Source organism: Pagrus major, chromosome 12, assembly GCF_040436345.1.
Source record: "Pagrus major chromosome 12, Pma_NU_1.0".
Lineage (NCBI taxonomy): Eukaryota > Metazoa > Chordata > Actinopteri > Spariformes > Sparidae > Pagrus > Pagrus major.
In genome coordinates this window covers 17,234,334-17,256,345 of record NC_133226.1, presented here as the reverse complement: position 1 = coordinate 17,256,345, position 22,012 = coordinate 17,234,334, and the positions used below count along the sequence as shown (strand labels likewise).

Sequence of the window (22,012 nt, the reverse complement as noted above, 5' to 3'; positions counted from 1 at the left end):
GTATGTCAATGTGGCTCTGCTTGTGTCACATTACCGTAAGTTAAACACACATAAAGACACACAGTAGCTAAAGATGCTCTGGGTGTGGCTGTCACTGAGGTTACAGTGTACCAACCACCAGCTGAGCTTACTCACTTATTATGAGGTACTGTGTCAGCCAGGTGCCTCGAATGTGAATGCATTAGCAACGGAGCTCAATAAATTCACGCTCAATGAATCTGTTTGTGGATTGTCCATCGTTCAGGATAATTCAAAGGCCTCGCAGGAAACAGTTCATCAAAATTATTTTTTACCAAAGAAATAGTCCCATTGATGGGGAGCTCTGTGGGTTATACACAATCTTTCCAGTTTGCTGACCACCAGAGTTAGTTGAGAAAACACGCCTCTTACAATTTCAGTGACCTGACCCTTTAACTCTGGATACTAGGTTTGAAACCTTTAAAAGTTCAAACCCACAACAACTCGTAAATAGAATCAAATGAATTATTTTTATTCACACCTGAACTACATGTGCGATGTGTCCATTTTTTAATCACACACACACTCACACATAAACGCATCAGTCTAGGCAGTGCACTTGGTATTTAACCTGTGGTGTTTGGAGCGGTGTGTGAGCAAAGTACTTTCCATGGTTTTGTTTTGCTTGTGAGTAATAGCAGGCTCATTATGAGAAGCCAAAGGAAGTTCACTCCTGCATTCATAAAGGCACTTCACCACTCTGCACGCCGTCCAAGAAACGTCTCAAAGACTCAAACGCTGTTTCAAAATGTGGATGAAATATGGCCTCTCTCTCTCACACACACACACACACACATACACACACACAGATATGCTGGAGTATGTATACACACTAAAAACACACACACACGTGGGGACCTTACACAAACCGTATCCAATTAACACTTTGAAACAAATCTGAGTAGTTTGGTGGGCAAAACCAAGAAGATAGCCGTTTACGGCATCCATGTTGTTTTAAGAGGCTGCATGTCTTAGTATGTGTGTGTATGTGTGTGTGTGTGGTGGTGTGTATGTTGATGGGAGTCTTGATAGAAAAGTCCTGGTGACTTGGGCCATGCATCAAAGGGCTGCGGAGAAGCCGCACGGCATCTGGGAGCAATAACGCTGCTTCTAACCCTTCATTACCACAAAGACTGGGCCCTGGGTGGCAGCCAACGGCAATTTTCACAACCCTCCTCCTCACCTCCCTCCGTTTTTCTTTCCCTCCATTCTTCTACCATTCCCCCTATTGAGTTCTGTCCTTAAAGAAAAAAAAATTAAACACAGAGAGCATTTCTGTGAGTCGAACATAAAAAAGGATGGGACTCGCTGGGGTTGAAGCTTGTTCAGTGTCAATGCCCAATTAGAAGAGTTTGGTCCAGTTAATTAATTCATAAAGAGCTTTCAGCAATTTGGCTTCTCCCAAAATGGCTCATTTAAAAATATTCCAAACATAAATAAGACAGATAATGCTGATTCAAACAGAAATCCAGCTAACGCAAGCAAAATGAGTGTTTGTTCTGTGAGTAATACGTCTTTGAGAAACATCATCTGAGGAAACTTAACTCGACTTAATGCTGTTTGGACTTTATTTAAAGTAAGGCCACATGTTGCCAGCATTTAAATCAGGAACAGCAAACTATTTAGCCGAGGGAGTTACGATTGGGAACGGCTAGATTGGAGCTATTCTAGGCGAATGTGTAAAAACACACAGCTGTTGATGAGTCATCGAGCTGCATGGTTGTGCAATAATGCTCGTAACAAATCGCCTTGGGCGGCCTGCCAGTGTCCGAACTTTCTAATACTTCATATATCATGGGAAGTGCTACTTGATAGCAGCGCAGACACAAAGAGTCTTCTGGCTTGTCTAATCTGAAATGTCCAGTTTCACAGGGATAAAAACATAAATTCTCACATTTTCCGTTGATGAAAAAATTGGAATTTAATGTATGACATGTTTTGCTTGGCTTTTCATTACTTCATCTGACTTTGCCGACTCTCAAAAAAGTGACAGCCTCTGTGCTTCGCTCAGCTCTCCCTGTGGGAACGAGCACAAACACAAATAAACGTCTTCACTGAGAAAGGAAACATGACAATGACACATTCAGTCAGCGGGAAGGTCAGTGATACCTTCCTGTTTAGCAGCTAATTGCCAAGCAGTTAATGATCTGCTCTGCGTTTACCTCCGCAGAGGGTCAGTGTAACAACCTAGAGGCTATAAGCAGGACATGTGATCAATCACCGGTGACCACCAAAGAGTAGAAGAAGGAGGGAGGGGGCGCCGCAGCCCGCTAACCACATAAACACGTGAAAATCCCCACACGTCTGGCGACTGCTGTCTCACGGAGGGCAAACGCTCTGGAGAACCTGTGTGTTTAGTGTCTTTCAGTAAAATACAATCACTGCTACGTGGTGGCAATAAACCGAAGGATGTTTTTGGAGCAAGCTGACCGTATTTGTTTCTCTTTGGAACATATTGTTATACTGTTGACCTATTTTTTGTTATAGTTCACTTATTATTTTTCTTGTTATTTTTTCAGTTCTCTGTTGCAGTTTAGTTAAGTTTAGGCAACAAAGATAAATTAATGAAAGCAAGAGCAGACATTTCACTTCACAAGTGAACAAACGGAAACATTTCTCAAGAGCAATTCCTAAAGGGGACACCAAAGGTGCAGTACAAAAGATTCAAGTGTGAGGTAATGGGAAGAAAAAAATGCAGTCATAACTGTGTTAATGTGTTTTTGTTCTCTTAAGGTAGAAGTAAATAAAAATGTCAAATGCATCATTCAGCCCTGTGGACAGGATAGAATTTCAACTATTATATTTTCTGCTGTTTTGTACTGACATTTCCACAAAACGTGTCATATCATTCACATGTTTATTAACTGACTTTCATGTCAGGAGGTGCAGGGGACGGTGGATATTTCTGACTGAACACAGTGTTTCAACATTTGTAAAGGGGACACCACTGAATATTTTTAAGGAGAACTCGGGACACTTTCTAGCCGTGTTTGTGGCAACAAAACTGGGAGTTTTTAACGAGACCTCAGGACATCTACAGCGGTGTTTGTGACAACCAAAACAGATAACTATTTTAAGCCAAAATGCTAAGCTTTTCTAACCCAAACCAAGTGGTTTTGGTGCTTAAACATAACCCTTTGACACAAGAGAAAAATAGCATCTTTTGTTTAAAGTTAACTTTTGCAAAGTAGCTACTTACCAGCCAGCACCGCCAACACACTCCCAGAAACTGCTGACACTTGTTCTGAGCGCTAATGCGTTTGGAGGTGCAGGTTTATGGGGGGAACCAATCTTTAATTAATCAATAAATCGATTTATTAAAATGTTGTTTTCACTGATATAGGTTGTTGAGGGGGACACATCTCTGTTTTCTCCAGGAAGAAGAGGTCAGGACCCATTTCTACATGTTTTTAAGATTTTGCCTTTTTTCTAACTAATATATTTGTGAATGTAGTTATTTTGATCTTGAATTACGAGGTGATGAATCTGATATAACATTTACATATTGTGTCGGATGAATGTTTGATGTTTGATGTTTTGATATACGATATATTCTTTTTGGGATGTTTATTACTTTGGATATTAGTTTGGATGATAAACCACACCTGCCATCATAGAGCCTCTCTGCCTATTGTTGTGCATGATGTATCAATATGGTTGTGATTCATCTATTTTTCAAACAGTTAGAAAGATCCAAGTGGGATCGAAACGTTGTCTTTATTAAAAACCTGTATCATGGAGTAAATATGTTTCATTCTTCTTCTTCAACAAAAATACGTTCTAAACCATGTGTTATAAAGGATAACTTCTCCCATGTGCATATTTTTCTGGGCTTTTTCCCTTGTTGCAAAGCTATGATAATACAAAAACACAATTGGTCAATTGCAACGATCCAACGCCGTGACATCACGTTCTGCAAACCTGAGTAATATTTAATTGTAAGTTTCTATACTCATACAGTATTCATGTGTGTGCATGTGAAATCCATGTCAAAATGACAAATTACGCCTTTAAATAGTCTCTTTGTTTTCACATGTCAAACAAATATTATAAGATGTAATGGTGGGTGCATTAAGGAAGAAAAAAAAGGCACCGATAAACTGACACATTCACATCTGAGGAGCACATGTGAGTTAAAATGTTCACATATGCAAACCAACATGGAGTCACAACAGGGTTTCACGTGCAACTTTTTGGGAAAGGTTTCACAACGGTAAGTATAGAATCCTAAATATGTGTATGTGGTTTTACAGTAATAGATTCAAAATTAGGGGAAACAAGGGAGGAAGTTACTGTAATCCTGTTTAACTGACACATCATAGTCATTTCATCATCGGAACTGCACGATCCAAGCATAGTAATATCTAAATGAACTGCTAGAGTAGTTTTTATAGTTAAACGAACTGCCAGGATATAAAATTTGCACTTCTAAATCAAACTCGTTCTTCATTCTACAAAGAGGGAGTGTTAGAGTATAGTTTTTATGACAGGATTGTGCCAATTGTGGGCCGTTCCAAAAGGGTGGAGAGCTTTCTTTTTTTTTTTTACTTTACACATTTACAGTAAATCTAGTCTTGTAAAACTTGATATATATGAAGATGAAAATCTCTCACTTATGTCAAGGTTAAAGCCTCAGTTGTATCTCATTCAGGAAATCATGGAAAGGTGACAAAATATAAATATATACCAAATAGTATGAAGTATAGCTGTAAATATAAATATATCATATATATCATGAGAATATGTTCTTTAAAAGCTATAAAACAACCACAGAAATATTAAAGTTCATGTCATGTGTTATTAAACACATGCAGTAATTTTTGAGCGTCTGTCAATCCTCCTTCAAAGGAGGCAGCGAGCCTGCAGAGTCTCACATGCACATGACAAAATTATACACACACACGCGCGCGTGCACACACACACACACACACACACACACACACAGGCAGAGTGTGTATACAACATGCCAAAAGACGTTAAGTGCACACCAGCATGGTTTCTTTGTATCTCTCCTGTATCTGTAGGCTTTGTTTCTCTAATGACTTTTGTATTGACATTATGTATTCTATGTGTATGATGGGAACAATCAGAGGAATTTACAGAAAGACAAACATACATTACTCATTTATCTCATCAGTCAGGCAGGATAAACTTTGAATTATCCACAAACCGCCCTGTATACCTCCTCGGCTCCCCCTGACATGCTGCGGTCATCACTAGTCTCCTGTTTCTCTTTTACAACCTTGAACCCTCCTCTAATGTTTTCTTTTACAGTGAGACACAGTGATCTGTTCATTACTGGTTTTGGTACCATTGTTGCCATTTTTTCCATCATTTTGTCCATTAAATCTTTCACTTACATCCTTTCTTTTTGCTCACTTTCATTAACTTCAGTGGTTGGAATACAATTTCTAAATTTCTGCCTTTCTGTTGGCTGTCTCTTTTATCTCTGAGCCTGATATTCTTTGCATTTAACAGGCTGCAAAGACACAGAAGCCGACTTGACCATTTCTGTTTATCTTTATCAGTGTCTTATCACGAGTGTGTTAGTGTGTGTGTGAAACAGTCGACTTTGCATAAATCTGAACCACTCAAACGTGTGGAAAAAAAGCAAGCTTTACTTATTTTATCCAAACTTAATACTTAAATGCCACTACATTTTCCAGGGAATTGTTGTACTGTTTATTCCACGTCTGTTTGTTGATTTGTTGGTTTGTTGGTTTGTCAGCAGAATTACACAAAAGCTACTGAAAGGATTTACACGAAATTTGGATGGAGGATGGGTCCCTGCCCAGAATAGACCCCATTAACTTTCAGTGCGGATCCAGATAAAGGGACGGATGTAGAAATTTCTTTCTCACTTCTTTAACGCTGCAAGATAGTGTTTTTTTTGGGGGGGGGGGGGTTTTCATAATTTTCGTTAATTTCTCAGGGAATAATGGATGGATCTGAAAAATCAGGTGTATTTAGGTGGCTGGTATCTATGAGTGAGTACAAGTTGATGTGGATCAAAATAAAAATCCGGATCTATTTTTTTTTATCTATAGGATTAGGCATTATTGAATTAAAGGGGACTGTTTGGCCTTGGTGCTATATGCTGTACTGAGTGCTATTCTAGTTTTAAAGCTGTAGTTACCAGTCATGACTGAAAAGCTGTGTCCACTTGTTGTGTGTCACATTTTTAGATTTTTTTGAATTATTATTAGTTTCATTTAAAACAACTTTATGTCAATTTTAATTATTTTGATGGCACAGTGTCTTGTAACAGGGTTAATGGTGTCTCTGTCTCAGCCACTCCGCCCCTCTATCACTTGTTTCTGCACTATGTAATTAAGTTTTGTTTGTAGTTAGCACCTACATTACACCTGACAAATTGTTACAGACCTGGGATTTGTATTTTTACGACAGTGGCGTTGCATTCAGAAACTGTGGGGGGCGCCAAATCACACAAAATGCCAATTTCTACATAACGTTGCTTTAAAAAACGTATCAAGGTCCGCAGAGCTAAAAGTATCCAGTATTTCACAAAAAGTATAAAATTGGAGCAGGGCTGCAATTTACGATTATGTTCACGATTAACTGTTTAATCGTTCAGTCAATCAGGAACCTAAAGTAACGTCTTCAAATTGCTTCTTTTGTCCAACCAACAGTCCAAAACCCAAAGATTTTACTATCATAAATGACAAGCAAAATCAGGAATGCCATACCTCTAAGAAGCTGGAACCAGCAAATGTTTGACATTTTTGATTTTTCGATTTTATCAAAATAGTTGGCAACTGACTTTCTTTCAACTGACTAAACAATTTTGAGGGGCTCTGACCCTTAGGTTGGGAACCAATGACTGGACTAGACTATCTAACAGTTAAAAAAGTTAATACTATAGCTACACTTTGACCAGCTACAATAGCCCATTGCTGCTTACACGAATACACATTGATGCATCAGCGCAGAATGATGCTACATTTCCCCGATAATACTTTTTTACTTCTTATTTTTGTACGGTATCTGATATGATGAAGATGTTCCCTTTTTTTTTTTCCAATTTTAGAAAGAAATAATGGTGATACAATATTATGAGGGAGACAGGACATAAAGTGAAGCCATTATGTGGTTGACATTCACGCTATCCAACGAGCACAACAGCAATTTAACATGCTATCTCTGGTTTGAAAACTATCTGCGAGCTTTCAGTGTGACTCAGCTGACTGATGACACTCGCATGAAATACTGGGGATCACATTCTGGGGCTGCCTTTATGGGTTTGGCTGAGCTTGTTACACACACTCTCAAATAAATCTACAGCATGGCGTTCACACGCTCAGCATTGCCGCTCGAAAGATACAATTACACCCACGTAAAGTGACGGAGCCGTTCGCTTCATGCACAGTCAGAAACCTGAGGTTTCTCATGACAATATTAACGATCGAGACAGAATAACACAGAATCATAGATTTCACTGGATGTGTGTGTGTGCGCATACTTTCTCAATATTTCTGGCTTTACTGACTAAGAGTTCGCAAAGGAAGCCGCCTGCCTGGTCATCCAAACAGTGGAAACAATGTTGGTGCGACCGCAGCGCTCCCCCCACCCACCCATTAAAATTCGCTCCTTCTAATCCCTGCACCCGAAACTTAACTGCAACAAGTAACGAGGACTGACTTCTATCACTCTCTTCTCTGGCTTGTTTCTCGGCTACATTTTTTCATTTACGTTGAAGCTCGCGGGGCATCATTTCGCCTCCTTTCGCCCCACATTTTTAACTTTCTTCCTTCTTTCCTCTCTCACTTTCCCTCCATCCCTCCCTCTGTACTGCTGACTCGTCTCTCCTGGGATTGTGCCTGCTTTGATTTGGAGCTCAGGTTGGAGCTCAGAAACCATAGCTAAAACAAACACACGGCCTTGGCCACCTCTGCACACACACGCACGCACGCACACACACACACACACACACACACACACACACACACACACACACACACACACACACATATATACACCTGGAAACGCTAGCATTGATTACTCCTGTCTGCCAGAGGTTAGACACCTAAATATGCGTGTGTGTGTGAAACGAAGAAGGTGAAGGAGGCAAACTTTGGCTACTCATGTCTCAACTGTGAGTCACACACTTTTCCTCTTCGTCCACACACACACACACACACACACACACACACAACCCCTTTCGCTCTGGTTCTGATTTACCAGTAGTATGTCACCCTTCACCAGCACCCCCCCTCCGTGTGTGTGTGTGTGTGTGTGTGTGTGTGTGTGTGTGTGTGTGTGTGCGTGCGTGTGTGCGTGTGTGTGTTGGGAAGGCTGCAGAGCTGCATAAAGGGCTCTTTATTCGAGTAGGACAGGGAGAGGAAATCAGCTTTAGAAGTAAAAACAGAGGGAGCAAGAAGGAGATGGAGACCACAGGGCTGCACATCTGGAGTTATTACAAGGCTTCCTCCTGCTTGCCAAGAAAACGCCGACATTCCTGCCCCTCGCTACAAAGACCACGGAGCCTCTACTCTCATCCAGCCCCACTCCTACACACATCCATCACTCAAAAACCACATTTACGCTCGCATGTACCATAAGTAGGGATATGCACATACACTGGATGGAAGGGAACAGACAAATGCAGACGTTCCCGCCCTCAGCAGCCAGTACTTCAGTCCCATTCCAAACTTTACAACGCACACGCCAAATGAATGTGTCTCACTTCCTGTTCACCTTTGACCTTCCACTTTCTCCCCGAAAGACAGAGAAGAAAAAAAGAAAATGAGAGAGGAGGGGGGGGGAGCCAGACAGAGGGAGGGGGGGAGAGAGGAAGAAGAGAGGAGAGGAAAAATGGGGGGCCGGCGAGCTCCTCCTCTTTCTCTCTCCATATCTCCTCTCTCTCTCCTTCCCTTTTCTCCTTCTGGCTCTCGAAGGGGAAACTTGAGGGCCAGTCCTTTGCCACGTCGAGCCTTCAGCCGGTTCACCTCGCTCGCTACTGGAGCGGCTTTTTAAGCTCCGGGAAGGTTTCGGAAGACGAATCCAAACAACTTGAGGGCCAAAAGTAGCGTTTGAACACGATCGGCGTGGCTTTTGCGGCAATGTTGAATGAAAGGACATTGGGAGATGTTTCGGGTCTAAGCAGTCGAGAAGGAGAGAAAAGAAACATCAGCCAAGAAGAAGAGACATCAGTGAAGAGAGACTGACAAGTCGCAAGTATTCCCTCTGCAATTTCTTTTCCGTTTGGCATGTGTCAAGGAGGTAAAAGGTTTTCCGCTGTTTAAGTGGGAGGTGTTGGGTCAGAGTTAGTCTGATCTCTGACTACAACTATTGACTGATCAATTCTAACCAAGAGAGAGTAAGAGCACTTGGAGACCAAAGATCTGGCTCTGGGGTGTTTCAGTTTTTTGATGACGGCTTCGTCTTACCAGTTTTTTTAAAACTGTTTAACATCTTGTGAAATATCCTGGTTTTTATTTATTTATTCTTGACCTGGAGGTCAGAGGGGGCAAACCAAGTTTAGGTTCTATAAATCTGTGCTTTATGGGGTATGACCTTTATGTGTGTTTATACATTCATGCTTGTCTTTCTCTATCTGTGTATCTGCTTTAATCCATTTCCATTGAGAAAATCGTTTTTTGTGTTCTTTACTGCACAATGATCAACTGAAAGAAATAAATGATTAATGGAAGATTTGGCCAATAATCTTCTAAAAAATACGCAAAATTCATTGAATACATAATCAGATTTATTAAATTGATTAATTACTCTTCAACATCTCTTTGTGTTGTTGAGAAACATCCAAAATCGTCTGGTGTTTCTCCTACAGAGCTCGGTCTGGAATGCTGCTTCTCACAGCGGGAGTGTCGTTGAATCTGCCAGTCCGTGGCTATCACATCTGTCTAACCTCTCCTCTTCCTCCTCCTTCACCTCCCTGCCGGCCCCTTCATCCATCCCTCACATGCTGTTTTCCTTCAGGTCTGCACAATCAGCCTGATCAGCACTTTGTAAGAGTCGGACTATGAGAGCAGAAGGACCTGGAATCGCAGTGAGTATACTTTCAAAAGTTTCATACAGTGGTGGTGTCTGTAAAACCTTCTCCACAGCATCCTTCAGCCGCCCAGCCCGCCTGCCCAGTGTTCAGACTACCTGTTCAGGAAGTAGTGGTTGTACAGTAGTCTGCACATTGGTTAGGCTGGCCGGGGAAGCACGGGACGACTCACAAAGCGCTCCAGAGGGGCATCCAGCAGGCGCAAGCGCATCAGGCTGTGGGAACACGCAGCACCACCCCTCGTCCATCTGGGCAAGCCTAAAAAAAGCACCCGAAGGCTTCACCACAGAGGCCTGGCGTTGGATTTATGAGTGACAGATAACTAAAGTCCCAAAATGTTTGAGTTTATTTTGCTGTGTAAGGATTTTTTTTATTGTTTGAACAAAGCATGAAGCCTGATGAAGATAAAAATGTAAAAAAGTGTTTGAAAAACTTGAAATAAAATGAATTGGATATCTATTTCGCATTGGTTCTTTTTTCTTTTCTCAAGCAAGTTACACAGTCTCGGAAATTAAACCTAAAAAAAATTGGAAATCCTACGTTGACATACAGATTTACACTCATATGTTCATTTTTCCTACAAACCCAAAAGTTATAACTGAGAGCTGAATCCAGAAAAAGTTCAACCGCACTGAAAAAAGATAACTAAAACACACAGTAAACCCCCAACATCGCGCTGCACTCCTGACCAACATGTACAATTACGTCTCAGCCTTCCCTGCATCAACTTGTGGCCGCTTTACCTCAAATGACCATGTAATGTGCAGAGAGGCAGGAAGCCACCATACAAAAATGTTGAAAGAGCAGCCACTCTATCATTGTCTGTTCGCCAGTTTAACGAGTCTTTGTATAGCTCTCCCAAAAAAAGACAGAAAATTGTTTGTGGCTTCGAGTGTTTGTAGGTGACGTCATGTGAAACACTGCAAGTTTAGCTAAGACCCCCTGTCTCGTTTTTTCTTTTTCTACCTTCGCCGGGGCCGCAGTTTGTCTTCCAGCCCGCCTGTCTTTGATAAAGCGAAGCCGCAGCTCGCCGTTTTTGAACTCCCTCTCCCGCTCGAGCACACAAAAGCAAAGTAGAGAGGAGCAGAAACATTCACACGGTGTCCCATCACATCACAGAGCATTGTCTGCAGGAATGAAAAACCGCAAACCAACCTGTTTCCATTTAGAGCCATGCCACCATGTCACACACACACACACACACACACACACACACACACACACACACACACACACACACACATAAACACACACATAGTATAGCAGACATGTTTCTGGTGAGTGCGTTGAAAGCAGCAGTCTGCTGTTTCCCCCCAGGATGTTTACAGCTGGGATCACCAGGCGAGTCTGGCTTTCTGGCAGCTTTACAGCAGCAGCAGGGAAACCCGGCACACACACACACACACACACACACACACACACACACACACACACACACACACACACACACACGCACACACACACACACACACACACACACAAAGAGGGGGCATCCAAAGAAAATACGTCCCAACGACCACTAAAGGAGCTTATTTGTGTGTCAAAGTGAAAATGGCCCTGTGTAAATACATGAATTTTATTTCAAGAACATACAAATATCACATGTGACGTGTTCAGCTTTTTTTTTTTAAGTGCGTTTCTGTTTTCTTTTCAACCATTTTTTCTCCATTCACATCTCTCACTCTCCCTCCCTCCCTCTCTCTTTAAGCTACAGAGCAGCCTGATTCAAAGAATTGGCATGTCCTGTGGTAATACAGACCAGAAGGTTTCTAGGCGCACACACACATTTACACACACACACATGCACACTAACCAAAACATCCTGGCACCACTAGTTGGGTTGAAAGTTATTATTAGTGTCTGGGGGTGGTGTGTGCATGTGTGTTTCTGTGCCTGTGTGTATGTGTGTTACCAGGCTGCGGCGAGGGTTTTCCCCATGACGAGAGGCAGTCAATAAAACGGCGCTGCGCTGTTTTGCGAGTTGATGTTAAGAAACATGTGAATGTGCCTGTATGTGAATGCAAAAACGGCACAAAATGATGCACAGAAACATTTTTTCAGCAGGTAATCATACTTCAAAAAAAAAAAATCTAAACATGAAACTGTTTCCAACTTTTTATCAACTGTGTGTATTTTGGCAAGCATCCACCCAGGTGCACATGTGAGTATAAGCCCTAAGGAGTGCTCTAACCTCTAGCGTGTGTGTGCTTGTGTGACTGGACTATGTAAAAATGTTCAGTTTGGATAGAAAACAAAATGGAAAGTTCCTCTTTTCTCTCATTTTCCTGTCTTTTCTTAAATAATCTACAGTGCTGCAGCGGCCTTTGGCCTCTGCGCTGAGCTTTAACACCCGCACCGTGTGTTGGTTTTGGGTCTCCCCGCGCCCTCGCTCCTTTAATGTTCAAATAAATATACAGAACAAGAAGCGAGGGAAAGACGGAGGGAGGGGACAGGGGAGAAGGAGAGGGTGACGAGGAAAGACTGAGACAGAGAGAGGATGGAGAGACGGGTGAGGGGAGGGGAGACTGAAGAAGAGTTTCCTCGAGGATGTGTCAGGGAGCGATGGGAAATAAGGGGAGGAAAAAGATAGGAAGAGAGGCTGTAAGAGCAAAACCCCCAGCACTTTCTACCATTTTCTGTCTCCCCCCTCCCTCCCTCTTCTCCTCACTTTCTCTCCCTTCACATGGTCCTTGTTACTCCTGCTGCTAACCAGCTAACAAGAGACACTCCTGCCTGCTCCCCTCTCCTCCCCTACAACCCAGTCCCGCTCCCGCTCCGTGCCCCTTCTTTGAAATGAAGTAAGTTTATTAGAAGCAGCTTGTGTGTGCGTGTGTGTGTGTGCGTGTGTGTGTGTGTGTGTGTGTGTGTGTGTGTGTGTGTGTGTGTGTGTGTGTGTGTGTGTGTGTGTGTGTGTGTGTGTGTGTAATTGGGACCAGGGCAGGGCAGGGGGCCCTGGTATGCACATGTGTGTGCCAGCTTCAGTGTCTGACATACTGGGGGGTCCTGACTCTTTGTAAAGGGCCTTCTCAATGCTACACACGCGCACATACACACACTCATGTCAGAGAGCAGAGCGGCTGTGGCTAAGGCCTGGAGACAGTGAGACTGTGGCTAGCTCCTAATAGTTCTGCAAAGCATCATGGGACACCGCTCTGACCAGTCTGTCCAGTAACAAAAGCACGTGGAGGACCAGCAGTCAGTTTTGCCCGTGGGATGAGCTGGAATGAACTTTGGACCAGAAAGTGGAAAAGAAACTCAAGTAATCGCTCAGATCCAACTGAAATAAATCTCCTGGTATTGTAATTTGCTGGAAAATATTACAAAAATGCTGCTGTTAAAATGAGATGCATAGTGGTGGTGGTGTCTGAGGTTGGCCAGTAAAGATAGCTCTCACAGTAAAATGCAATGTCCCGGTGCAGAACATAGTTTTAGTCTGATCACATTAAACAACATCCAGTAGGGTTTATTAACATTTAAATATGACAATTCAGCTACTAAAAATAAACTAGTTTGCTTACAGGGATGGCTGTAAGATCATTTGTATTGCTTTGCCAGACATGACACAGGTTTGTTTTTATTAATTAATGTGTTTTGAGACGTTCAATGAAACCTTCAAAGCACCAACTGCATAATTAATCCAAATGCTATCGTGATTGAGGTACAGACCCCAACAAATTTCACATCATCATCATGATTTCAATAGTTTTTTCACTACTAATCATGAATCACATCCCAATCGCAATATCTGTCAAAACTATTGCAATAAGACTTCTTTCACTAAATCGTGCAGCTCTTATCAACATGAAGGACTTTTATACTAGCTCCTGAAATAAAACTGACAACACTACACTGCCTGACGATAAATTGCCGGGCTGATTTTATTACTGCCATTTTAAAAAAGACAAATCAATGGCGGCGTATACTATCATGAAATTGCAGAACGAAAAAGTAAAGAGCCCTCGAGGGATAAATACTTTTTGCATCTGTAAAATGTACAACTTACTGTGTACCTTGGTCACAAACAAACCAAATTAAAGGAATCCTTATCAAAAATATTTTTCATATTATGTATTTATGTAAAGAAACAAAATCTAGACTGTTATCACATTTCTTAAACACAAAATTGTCAATGTTGACATCAGCTTAAAAAATTCAGCACCAGTCGACTCCTTTTGCATTCAAATAATCCTTCGTCGTACAAAAATACCCAAAAGCAAAATGTCATTAAAGACATTATTTTTATTAATAAAGAGTAGTTGTGTATATATTTTCCAGTGGATGATTGATTTTCCTGACTCCCTTCTTTTCCCTTTTAATGACAAAGAGTGTTTTTCTGCCAAACACTCTCGCCCTACAACGAGCTAATTAGTGAGCTGTCGCATTATTTTACCATTTTTTAAGCTGCTTTGTTCTTTGGACAACACGAAACAGATAAACAAATGCACAGCTGTCAGTTTGACTGATGCATTGAGGATTTGACAGGCAGCAGACAATTAAAGTGTCTTTAAGTGTGAGCGCGTGTGAACTCACCTCGTCATCTTTATACCAGGACAGGGACTCGGCGGTGAGGACAAACCAGTACTCCTTGGCTCCTCCCTTCATGATGCCGATGTTGTTGATGGTCAGCCAGCCCTTCCTGATCACCTGACGGACACACAGACAATAAGGGAAAGTGATTATAAATAACATCCAGCAGATAGAAATCAACAAAATTGACACTACATTTGTCAGACTGTGTATGTAACACACATATGTACCTACACTAACAATATAATGTCACTGCTTCTAGTGGAGATAAGAGGCAACTGCCACAAACAACAGCAGGATGACGCTCACCTACATGACTGAACACATTCCTCACACTCTTTTTTTTTTTTCTCTTCCTCTCCTTATATTTCATTCTCTCCACCATACAGGAACTATACACACATACAGTACATGGTGTTATTTACCTTGAACCGATCGTTAACTCCTCTCTCCGGCTGAATGAGAATGTGGAGAAATGTTACAAAGCTACGCCAACGCAGGACATTTAGTAAAGGGATGGTCAAGTACCAGCACATTACAGCTGGCTGCTGGGACGGCAGCAGGGGGACAGCAAGCAGGGTGGAGGCAAAGGGGAGTAAGGAGGCTACAACAAGAGTGGCCCATGTCAAACCTTTTGGAGGCCATGCAGTGAAATGCAGGAGCCTGACTGTTTTATACTGCATGTGCTTCTTGAATAGAAGTGGAGGAGTGATCAAAATCCAGTTACCAATATATATTCCAGCTGTTGTTCTTAGGACATTCTCTCAATCTACTCTCAAGTTATCTCCCCAACTATCTTCTGGTGTAGCCACTTGTATCCATACACTGTTTAGTTTCCTCTCAAGTAGCTATAAAGTAATAAAGCTTTTTTTTTTAAAAAAGGTGCTAGTTTGTGTCTTTAAGATGAATTAAGCAGAAACATTTTGGATATTAACACCAAATGGATGTAATGATACCTTCGGTTTAAAATGCTCTTGATTGGGTCCAACTCCCACATGTGTTCTCACTCTGCCCTTGTGTATATCACTGAATTAAACCTAAACGCTTTGAAGAATGCTCATTAGCGTTTATCAATTGTGATGTGAGCCAAATAAACATGTTTTTGAGATGTGCTGCCCTTTTATTTGCTCACTGGATTTTTTGGGTCCAGCTCTCCACTAGCTGTTGATGCACAGCCTCCTTTTCCGATTAAATTTTATTTATATAACACAAAATTAAAATGATAAAAAGAGTAATGACTACACACTGACCCCAAACCATAGATTTATTTGAAGATTAAACATTTCAAGTGTCTGGATCTGACGGATATATATATATATTATATCTACACATTACATAAAAGAAATTTGGGTTTGGAGTCAGTGTACAGGCTTATCTCTTCTCATCGGTGGCGTTAGCATGAAGGGCTTTACAATCTGGATCTACAATCTACATCTCTCTTTATTGTTAGAACCTCAACTTGGATGTGGAAAAAAAAACCATATCTGCACATCTGTTATTCAGCATATTCTGTATAAATGGTATCTTTAGAGAGATAAGTCCATAAAAGTGGGTTTTAAAGGTTCCTTCAGTTTTCAGTATGGAGGTCAGATGGTTGTTTAATCAGGAGAACAGAAGCTGCAGGGCCGACTACATCCATCTGTAAACAGGAAGTGAAGATCACCACTTTGTTTACAATGTGCCCTAACCTTTGACCTCAACCTGGGTGGTTGTTATGACAACTGACAACTATGGAGGTGACATATGTCTGGCACACTGCAGGTCATCATCTCCCCGGGCCTTCTGCTATTTTGGGGGAATAAAAGAAGGAGACGGAGGGAAGAAGTCTAGTGACGTGTAGTTAAAAATGTTTGGTTTAACCTCTTTGAGCTCTCTCTTTCTCCTTTTCTGTGCGAGGCAACTCAAGAACACACAGAGGGACTTTCTCTTTATCTAGTTCAGACTACTGCTGGGGGGCGTCTATTTACTGCCAAAGCAAACTGGCCTCAGTGTCGGAGACACAGCGAGCATCTAAAAACTGAGCCTTTCAACAAGACTGAGAGATGACAGGAAAATTACATAACACGGAGGCAAATCTCGATCGGACTCTTTTATGATCTCTCAGGCTTCCTTTACTGTAAGTGTGTGTATGAGCGTCAGTGTGTGTGTGTGTGTGCCTGCAGGGAGGATACAGCTGAAAAAGAGAGTAAAGAGAAGCAGCCAAGCATTCCCCATGACAGCCACCTGCCCATTTACTGTTAGTTACTAGAAAGCTCGTTTCATCCTCACATACAATCACACACACGCTCAGGAATCTCTCAACTACAATCCAGCACATGTAAAAGACATAAAAGTTTAAAGATATATAGATACGTGTATCCTGACAAATAAAATTATGAGCACATACGCATGAAAGCTCACTTCCAGACATGCACAGAATCTCACACACTCACACTTCCAGCACACACACTACTCACCATGATCTCATCCTGAAGCAGAAAAGCCACAGAGAGGAGGACAACACGGCAAAGAGAGAAACGAGACACAGCAAAAAAGAGAAATCACTCAGAGGAAAGAAGAGGAAAACAAAAACAGAAATGAAGAGCTGAAGAGAGAAATATCAAAGAAAAGTAGACGAGGATTGAGATGCTTTCAGAAGGCAAGAGCAGAGTGCAAATTATGATAAATGTGTTTGTTTAATCCCCATTATGTCGTCATGAATGTGATATTGTGACATATCTACAATAAACAGGTAATGTTAGCACACAGCTAAAAAAAAACATGTCAAATTTAAGTGAAGTTCTGTGGAAAAGTCACAAAAGTCACATGATTTCTTTATAACCAAATTGTAACTTTTTTTTTATTATTTCTGTTTTCTCCACATTCACTGCTGCACCTAAATAAATGAAAAAACCTGTCACACGTGTTACATAATTGTCTCTCACTGTGACACACTTCGAGATCCAGATAGAGATTTAAAATTTCCAACCATTTTCTGTGATTAAAATGACAGATTTTGAGGATTGTGCAACCCTGGCAGAGGTATTCTAGTGCTTTCTATTTGATATTAATATTATGATCATTGTTTTTAAAGCCATAAGCTGCACGGACTCCTCCACATCTCAGTTAAACTAAGGTCTGGTATTTTGCTGACGTCACCGTGACTCTCACCAAAAAGACAAGTTATTTCAAGATTCGACAACTGTTGTCCATTAGTGTGTAGCATGTACAAAGGCTATACAGGGCTGCATTGTGTTGTATATGGACTGTTGCCCAGGGTAACAAGATACTGTATAGCTGTGCTACATTTAACATGGGCAAAACAGAGAGCTGAGTGCTAACAGAACAACGCCTGAGGCCGAGACCGTATGAAGTTCAGATGTCATGTTGCTGGCCAACAGATGAAACGCGCTGGATGAGTTCAGTCTGGAGTAATTTTCCTGTAGCTTAACGAGAGATGAGTCCGTACTATAACCTGTAAAATGTCAAATAAAAGTGTGCACTGGACATGACAGTATGTTAAGTTGGGTCAGAGTACCTGGTTGCCAGCTGTCTTCTTCTTGTTCATTTGGCTGATCCTCTGCTGAGCGCTGCACAACAAAAACACATCAGAACATTTTGGCCTTTAATTGCACACGAACTGATGAATCTCTGAGCACTAAACGCTGCACTGATTGTTGATATATGTACGACATAATGGAGGAAACAAACAGAAGCTCACTTGGCAAATCCAATGAAGTCCTCATGGTTGGTGTTCATGTAGGACAGCTCGATGTCTATCAACAGCAACACCTGAAAAAGAAAGAGAGAGCGAGACAGAACTGTAACCAATGATTTATTTACTGATTTTGATTGATTTTTAAAATTTTTCATGCATTTATTTCTGCTCGGCTCGATAACTGTCACTCTCTTTTCACCTGTCTTAGCAAAACTTCCACAATCTGGTTCAAAACGCTGCTGCCAAGCTTCTGACCAAGTTTGCCAAAGATCCCATGTTACACCAATCCTCGTGTCTTTATACTGGCTGCCCATCAAATTCTGAATCAAATTCAAGATCCTTGTAATCACATTCAGAGCCTTGCATGGTCACAGGCACCTGCCTACATTAAAGAGCGACTGCTGCCATAAAATTCAAGCAGGAATCTTGTTTCTTTTTGACAGAATATGGATAGATAGATAGATAGATAGATAGATAGATAGATAGATAGATAGATAGATAGATAGATAGATAGATAGATAGATAGATAGATAGATAGACAGTGTGTAGTTTTGTTTTTATGTTACCTGTCCCTTCGTGCGATTTTCTCGATCCCTGATGTGCTGGGTGACGATTCTCTCCATCTCCTCTCTCAACATGGGATACTGAGCCAGCTGTGAGCACAGAAAACAGTAGGTAGGTAGCAAAAACAACGAAAAACACACATGCAAGGGCATCCACACACACTCTCAATTCTACATACAAGCTTCAGTACACCACAACTTTACTTATCGCACTAAATCACAACACACGGTTCCACTAATACAACAAAATACGTTACAGAAACAAAATCAAACAGGTTATGTTTTAAGGAGTTGATCGCAGACTCCGCTCTTGTCTCTGCACACCCTGACCAGTGGGTGGATTTTATGTGCAAAATGTCTATTTGTTGCCAAAATGGAACAAATGCAGAAGAATAGAGCGAAGTCTGTGATATTACCACACAAACACAGAATAAACAATGTTCCTGGCAGAAAAGATTCTTTTTCCCAGCACACTGTGGGTCTTTTTCCATGAGCTCATTGTAAACCCACGAACGCAGACATTGGTGGGCCTCCAATGTGACACAAACACATTTGGAGAAGTGTGAGGAAAGAAGAAAAATCAAAACCAAAAAATCACAGCGTGAGGAAGAAAAATACACGCTGTTTTCTTGCAAGTTACAATGCATCTTTCATGTCTGCCAGACAGCTTGGTGATAGACCTCTTTCTGGTTCCCAAGTTGATTTACTGCTTCCTGGGTATGGTCCAATTACAAAACAGAGAACATCCATAAACACTAGATGCTTTATAATAATGGGCCACGCTGGTAAGATGAACATTACTCACATTGCTATTGTTATTGTTATTACTATATTGCCAGCAATATAGCAAACTGAAACAGAACTGAAAAGCAATTAACCAATCATAGCTGAGCAACCGTGACGAGGCACAGCAGGTGTTGAATGGGGCTGTAAGAGGAATAACTCTACATTAAAGAAATTGAGAGTTTGGAAGGTCACGTCTTCTGTCATTGCCAAATGAGCAAAAGTTTAAGGCCGGGTTCAAACTGTGTGTTTGTCTGCTCTAGCGTAAGTTCAAAACGTTAGCATACCCGGCTAATCCCCTTCAGTAATAACCTACCATTACTTCCAAATCCAAGGAGCCTTTCATTGGCTAACTACATTATTTTTTGGGATTACAGGTTACAAAAATAAGTTAGAACATTTGAGTAACAATAGCAGCTCATGTTCTTTGTCTTATCTAAAATACAGTACAGTAATACAAGGGCTAACAAGCTTTACAATGCAAGAACAATTTTATATTTGCAAAAAAAAGTCCAATTGAAACATTAAAAAGACAGCTGAAGACTGAGTTTTCAATATGGAGTTAGCTCAATTAGCTAGCTTGCTAACATTTGCTACAGAGAGAGTCAGCTTGAAACATTAAAAGGACAGCTGAAGTTTTCAATATGGAGTTAGCTCAATTAGCAAGCTAGCTAGCTACAACGAGAGTCAGACTGAAACATTAGAACGAAAACTGAAAATGTTTGTTTCAACATGGAGTTAGCTTAATTAGCCAGCTAGCCAGCTAGAATAACAATTGTCATTGTAGTTGTCAAAAAAGCCTGCTTTTGTTTGCTTCTGTATGAAATTGAAGAAAAAAAATTGCTATAGCTTTTATATATGCCACCGCTATCACCGTAAACTTCATAGTGCCACGCTAAAATGGAAAGTTTGACATTCATAGAAACAGTAGGGCCTAACCTCTTTGAAATATGTCAATTTTACAACTTGGTAAGCATAGATGGTAGGCTAACATTGTCACCAGTGTCTCATTATTTTAACTGTAAACTGATTTGATATGGTTTATTTTTATGGTTTTCACATCTTGTGAATTCACCCAAATCCTAGAAATTTGTGAAAACCATGAAAAGAAAACATTTATAAACAAAACTCGACAAACTGTGGATGTATTCAATGTCCAAGCAACTGAAAGGAACAGAATTTCTTGAAAGGTGCATAGAAACTTGAAGACAGACTGTCAAAATTTGATGAAATGTTCAGTGTCTTAAAAAAGGGACACAGAAACACAAAACAGACAGTTGAAAGAAATGTTTTTTTTTATCACCAAGGCAGCAGGCAGAGGCACTCAAACTGATTCAGACTGACATGCAATGCAAAGGAGCAGGGAGGGAGGGATGGGAGAGAGGGTGATGGAGAAGGACTTCAAACTGACCCCTTTGTGGATTTTCCCAACCACTGTATATTACAATACAGTATCTTTAAATATAGTATGTCTCTGAAAGTGAAATCGAGATAAAAGTGTGACAGAGAAGAGAAATCCAAAGGAGGTCACGCTTTTTTTTTTTTTGGTCATTTGCTTTGCGAGGAAGCAGCCGGTTCAAAGGGTTAGAGGAAAACAGGATGGAGAGGACAAAAGAGAAATAAAACGAGAAATAAAGAGATGTTCGAAGTACGTAAATTAGTCAGCGAGTGGAACGACACAATCAGTCACCATACTGACAAAGACAAGAAAAAAGACTTTAACCAACTTAAACCAGAGTATTTTTAGACATCATGAGGTCAAATATGAAAGAAAATTATCCAACATGCAGGTTAAGAATTTGTTAAATTGTCAATATAAGGCCAATAATTAACAGAACACAAAAGACAAAGAAAGTTTAATTAAGATGCAGATTATATGGTTACACTAGTAAGATTAAAAGTAAGGATAGACCGATATCTGCTGGCTGAAGTCATATTGTCAAGAAAAGATATAGCGTTTTTTATCTACACCTGCTCTGAATATGCATGTAACAGTGGTTTCTAATCATGATGTTTTTCCAAAAATATTACAGCGAGTATTGAATTTGATTCACTTTACATTAATAAAATAATCTCAATACACTGAACATCGGCAGGGTGATGCTTTTTAGCCACACGAATGCCTCGTGGCTCTAGGTATTGATCGGCCCGCCACTTAAGTCCAGACTGATCTTTTAATTAAACGGTTATAAAACTGATAAAAACAAATATAGCTATGACAATTTTTTTATGTAAGACTGGGTTGCTAAAAATCACTGCATGTCATGATGACGATGTTATCTGTGCTGTGAGTACAGCTTAACAGCGCTAGCCTTGCTGCTAGTTTTACTGAAGCTAGATTCTTGTTTATAGGCAAAAAAAGTCCTAATTAAATTATGTGTTAATTTTTTGGGG

General features: G+C 40.8%; 1 protein-coding gene across 2 annotated transcripts in view; it reads right to left on the bottom strand.

Annotated features, from left to right (window-relative positions):
- dnm1a (dynamin 1a) overlaps window positions 1-22,012 on the bottom strand; it is a 57,205-nt gene that overhangs the window by 11,419 nt on the left and 23,774 nt on the right. For both annotated transcript variants that reach the window (XM_073477833.1, XM_073477834.1), the window contains exons 11-14: window positions 18,839-18,925; window positions 18,276-18,346; window positions 18,093-18,144; window positions 14,579-14,692 (exon numbers count right to left, since the gene is read on the bottom strand). In XM_073477833.1, coding sequence (XP_073333934.1) covers window positions 14,579-14,692; window positions 18,093-18,144; window positions 18,276-18,346; window positions 18,839-18,925 — 324 coding nt within the window. The remainder of the gene's footprint in view (window positions 1-14,578; window positions 14,693-18,092; window positions 18,145-18,275; window positions 18,347-18,838; window positions 18,926-22,012) is intronic.